The 5065-nt window shown below is 38.3% G+C and overlaps 1 protein-coding gene across 1 annotated transcript; it reads right to left on the bottom strand.

Annotated features, from left to right (window-relative positions):
- Window positions 1–424: 424 nt before the first annotated feature.
- Window positions 425–2208, bottom strand: LOC113315100. The gene is made up of 2 exons (XM_026563416.1): window positions 2032–2208; window positions 425–1870 (listed from the first exon to the last, which is right to left on the bottom strand). The coding sequence occupies exon 2, from the start codon at window positions 1847–1849 to the stop codon at window positions 551–553; it is 1299 nt and encodes a 432-aa protein (XP_026419201.1). The 5' UTR covers window positions 1850–1870; window positions 2032–2208; the 3' UTR covers window positions 425–550.
- Between the last annotated feature and the right edge of the window lie 2857 nt (window positions 2209–5065).

Below are 5065 nucleotides of genomic sequence, written 5' to 3'. Positions count from 1 at the left end.
TCATTTCTTGTCGACTTGCCGTAGACAGACTTATGGTTGTGGAAATGTTGTTTTTTACTTTTTAGCAAACTGAACTTATTTTGGATTGTTGTTTTGAAGTTATGGAAATGTTGAACTTAAGTATGTATGCAACCTGAACTTATTTTGGATACATTGATCATATGAAAATATTGTATAACTTAGTATTAATTTGTAACGTTTTCCGGGTAAAAAAACCGGTACCGGTCTTGTACCGGACCGGTACCGGCGGTACAGGTACAACACCAGGTACAAGTACCGGTCAACACCAAGTACAAACACCGGTTCCATAAGAGAACCGGTCCGTACCGGAGTATGTGCAGCCCTAGAAATTTCCACAATTATATAACTAAAAAGAACAATCATTGTGTTTCTCTCAAAATCTTGAACATGATTAATTTCTTAAACACCACAAAACAAACCACAATCAAATTGCCTGATTAGTCATTACAATTTCATAACCAAAACATGCTTAAAATTCCTGCAAAGAGACTGTGATGCACAATATAGCCCAGTACGTGTGTCATCACGATCACGAGAATGAATTTCTGCGCATAGTACGTATAACATGCGTTACCTTGAAATCCCTGTGCCTAGCATGACCGGTTCGATTCTCCGAGACAGGCCTGGCAGAATCCTTCAGCCTGTGACTAATTTGTGGGTCAGATTGGGTTTCCTTGGCAATGCTGTACGTATTATTTCTTGCTACGTTCACTGCTTTGTAACTTCTGCAACTTAACAAAATATCGTCTCGACGTTTCTGCATAGACATGCTTATAGAAGCTTTTTCAATAGAGGTATTCCTCTTGGGCGTTGTACTTGCCACAAGACCTTTCTTCTTGTTTTTACTAAGCCGCGGCGTTTTTTCCGCGCTCGAATCTGATAGTCTTGAAAAATTGATGTTCTTGATCTCAAATAAATCTGAACTTGAATCACTGTCGTCGCCGTCATAAAACATTCCATCGCTGCTGAATATTTTTGGAGTTTCCATAACTCTACAAGGGACATTCTTGCCTGAGATAGGAGACCCAAACACCTCCAGTGGCTTTTGCGGCTTTTCTGGCAGGATGGAACTTAAATCTGGGGAATCAGATGACTTTTGTAACTCGGAACTTACACTATCATATTTCTGGCAGGATATCTCGTCTTCAGAAGATGATTCCGGTTGGGTATACTCATTTAGAACCAAACTGAACGGGTTTGGATTAAAGACTTCATTGCATACTTTTCTGATCTCCTTGCACCCATCAACACCTTCATAATTAACCTTCTTGTTGTGGCTTTGTGATGAACTTTTGCTTTCTCGAACGCTTTTTTCGATATCAACAGATTTTGCTCTAGCACACGAGCATTTGCAACCAAAACTTGGGAAAAATCTTCTAATGTTCACTTTCTTCAGTTCACATGGAAACCAATATTTCAAGACTGACGCGGCCAAACTTTTCTTTTGTGGTTTTGCCTCCGGCTTCACTCCTTTAGGGTGAACATTGTTATCATTTTTCTTCCGCTGAATCTTCCTTCCACCTCTATCTACAATTCTCGAGTTTCTACTCTTCTTCTCATGATTTCCTCCATTGAAGTGTTTTTCTGAGTTGTAACTGAGTCCAACGACATCTTCTTTTTTCTTTCTTCCGAACCTCATTTGGTGTTGTTGAGTGTCAATGGAGGGGGATGTGGTTGTGAAGGTTTCACTGGAAGAGGAGCTGTTAAGATATGAAGAAATAGTGTTGTTGTGAAGATTGGTACTATACTTTTTGTAGGTGAAAGTCTTGGGCAGGCTTGTACTGCTGCTGCGACTTGATGATGGTAATGTTGCTGCTTCTCCTGCCATGAAATTTGCGTTGAAAGATGACTGCAGCAGAGGAATCAGAGAATTAAAGCAGACACTGCTAAACTATCAGTGAATCGATTCTGTTGCTAAAAGTAGATAATGAAAGTGACTCAACAGTAGATTATGAGACTAGTGAAGCATACTAGAGCCGACAATAGAGAGTGAGAGAGAGATTATATGACCTCACTTCTTTTGACCGTGGAATTCTAGTGACCAAATTACAAGAATTGATTCAAAGAAGCTTGAGACATTTCACATGCAAAGCCAAAGGACCAAAGATGATAGTTTTGGGAAGCTATGGAGAACCAGACAGAACGGAATGGTTTATGAGGTGATATAATCATGAAATTTATAGGAAGTGGAAGGATGTTTACAACTTTAAATACTAGCATATATGGTTTTGGTTTGTGACAATTTGTTTAAGCAGTAGAGTCTTCTTAAATGCAAACACACATCTTAAAACTAATTAGAGAGTAGGACCAAATGCTGGTTACTAAGCTGACAGTGGTTTCCCCTTTTTCCTTGCAAAGTGGCCATTTATCAGTAAGCAAAAAGGTTCAAGGGCCAACTCTGCTACCTTGCTTGTACCATACTGATTACTGACCCCATTACAGAAGATAAAAAATAAAAACGAGCCTTGGGCTAATTTTGATCCGTTGGGCTATATTTGAAACACTTAGCCCAATGTTGGGCAGAAAGAACATGAGTTTAAATTGTCATGGCCAGTGGCCACCTTAAAAAGAAGTTTTCTCTGAGCATTTTTAACGGTGTATGAGATTATCAAATATATGGATGACACGTCGGAAAACTAATAAAATTAGTCTATTTTGCTAGATTTTCATTAAAAAAAAGTCTAGTCAATGCTGAATCAAATAAAAATTCAAATTGTTGACCACCTCAAAAATAAGTTTCATCTGGACGTCTCCAATCAGAAGAGGATGTGGAGTCTACATAATCAGAAAGATTCCATATACACATACCTATGTAATGAGAAATACTTTAATAATCAGCCAATTCTTCAAGGAAACATCATAGTTGCACCTACAGTCAGTCCATTTTGGAAACAACTAGCATCCCTCATACCGATTTTCCAGAAACATACTTTCCACCAAATAGGAAACGGTTTGACAATCCCTATTGAGGCTAACTGGATCCCACACTTCACAAACCTAGATCCAACACAATGCTACCCCATTCAAATGGTGGTAGATATTATTGATCCCATTTCTCATAATTGGATCCATGACAAACTAAACAACCTACCCCACCTTGCCACACAAAGAATTAGAAACATCCACCTTCCTTTTAGCGGCACAGAGGATGAGATCATATGGCCACATTCCAAATCTGGGAAATACCCTACTGCCTCTGGTTACAAATGCTTAATCCAGGTGACACAACCTCAGCAAAACCCTCTACCAGCAACTAAATTTCTATGGACCTTACCATGTCCACCAAAAATTCAGCTTTTCTTGTGGAAATCAATCAATGAAGGCCTACCAACCTTCACTATCTTGAACCGAGCCAATCTTGTCAACTCCAATGTATGCCCTCGCTGTAACTCAGGTACAAAATCAGCGGATCACTTACTCTTACGCTGCCCAATAGCGATTTCGACCCGGAACACACTAAATCAACTCACGGTCACACTAAACACCCCCTCTATCATCCCAAATGAAATAACACTTCAAACAACCATCTCCCAAATCCTACAGCAACAACTCCCTCCTACAGTCCTATCTTCCTTTTGTTATCTCTTTTGGTCATTCTGGTTGACCAGAATCGATTTTGTCTACCGTCAGAAACAAGCAACATCAAATGATATTTTATTCTCAACCCTAAGGCAACAACAGGAGTACATATGGGCTCAAAATTCAATAACCCCTACTCTTCCAGGCGACTTACCGACTTTCACTCCATCAAGAGGAAACAAAACGACGACAACAATATCGGTAAGTTGGTCCAATCCCGACTAGGATTGGATAAAAATCAACACGGACGGAGCTGCCAGAGAAAACCCCGGATTGGCAGGAGCAGGCTTCATCTGTAGGGATTCAGAAGCAAAAGTCATCATGGATCTCGCGCAACCTCTAGGAATTACTACTGCCTTAATAGCAGAAACCTGGTCACTGTTGTTGGCCACAAGAACCGCGACAGATAGACAATAGATGAAAGTAATTTTCGAGACAGGTTTTGAAACTCTTTTGTATTCCGTTAATTACCCCACAACAACACCTTGGCATTTGAATAGAATGATAAGGAAATAAAGCAGCATTTCAATCGAATACCATACAGAGCCATCCAGCACAACTACATAGAAGGAAATCAAGCAGTGGACGGCCTTGCTAATTACGCCGCGGATGGAAGCCAAACGGGGAATCTTGGAACCAAAATCTGGAAACACGCAATTCCAAATTTTATTAATCAGATTGTACTCAGTGACTCCATGGGTACTAGATATCCTCGTGTAATTTCTTCCTAATTTTAATTATTAAATTCATGCTTAAAAGAAAAATTCTCCAATGATGAGATTATTAAATATATGGATGACACACCACGAAAATAGTAAAATAGTCTATTTATTAGGTTTTCATTTAAATAAGTCTAAAATAATAAAATAGGTTCATTCAAATAAGTCTAGTCACTGCTAAATCAAACATAAATTTGATAACGTTATATAAAAAAATTGGAAAATAATTTGAGAATTTAAAGATTCACATTCACAATTTCTTAGTGAAAATTTTCAAATATATCTATGTAATACCATTTTAAGAAATTTGATTCAATATCCCTATTAGAAATTAGATTTACACTACTTTTTTATAAGTCACTTCAAAACTCCTTATAAAAACCTTTTCACCACTTATATAAATGATAAGGTGTAATGTAGTTTTATTTTTCATCGACTGATAACCGTGATTTACATTAGTTATACGGCATCAAAGATTTTAAGTTACTCAGACACACACAAGCTACTTGTTGAAGTTATGTGATAGTCTGCGTGAAAACAAGTTAGGATCTGGTGTTGCGGGACGAGATTTCCGTTGAATATGTACAAGGCTTGCTGATTGTATCAAAAATTGCAATCTATGTGCTTGTTGGTGTAACTAGCCTTTTTTTCTTGCATTATGAAAAAGTCTTTTGCTTGCATTATGGCAAGGCTGTTGCACCTACTGTTATAGCATGTTGTCATATCTCTTGGATAACATATCCGTT

Source organism: Papaver somniferum, chromosome 10 (assembly GCF_003573695.1).
Source record: "Papaver somniferum cultivar HN1 chromosome 10, ASM357369v1, whole genome shotgun sequence".
In the NCBI taxonomy this organism is placed as follows: domain Eukaryota; kingdom Viridiplantae; phylum Streptophyta; class Magnoliopsida; order Ranunculales; family Papaveraceae; genus Papaver; species Papaver somniferum.
Note: the sequence above shows the minus strand (reverse complement) of the source record. Positions and strands in the feature narration are given on the sequence as shown.

Coding starts and splice junctions, on each gene's coding strand:
- LOC113315100 (XM_026563416.1), bottom strand. CDS start 1,849: ATGGCAGGAGAAGCAGCAACATTACCATCATCAAGTCGCAGCAGCAGT.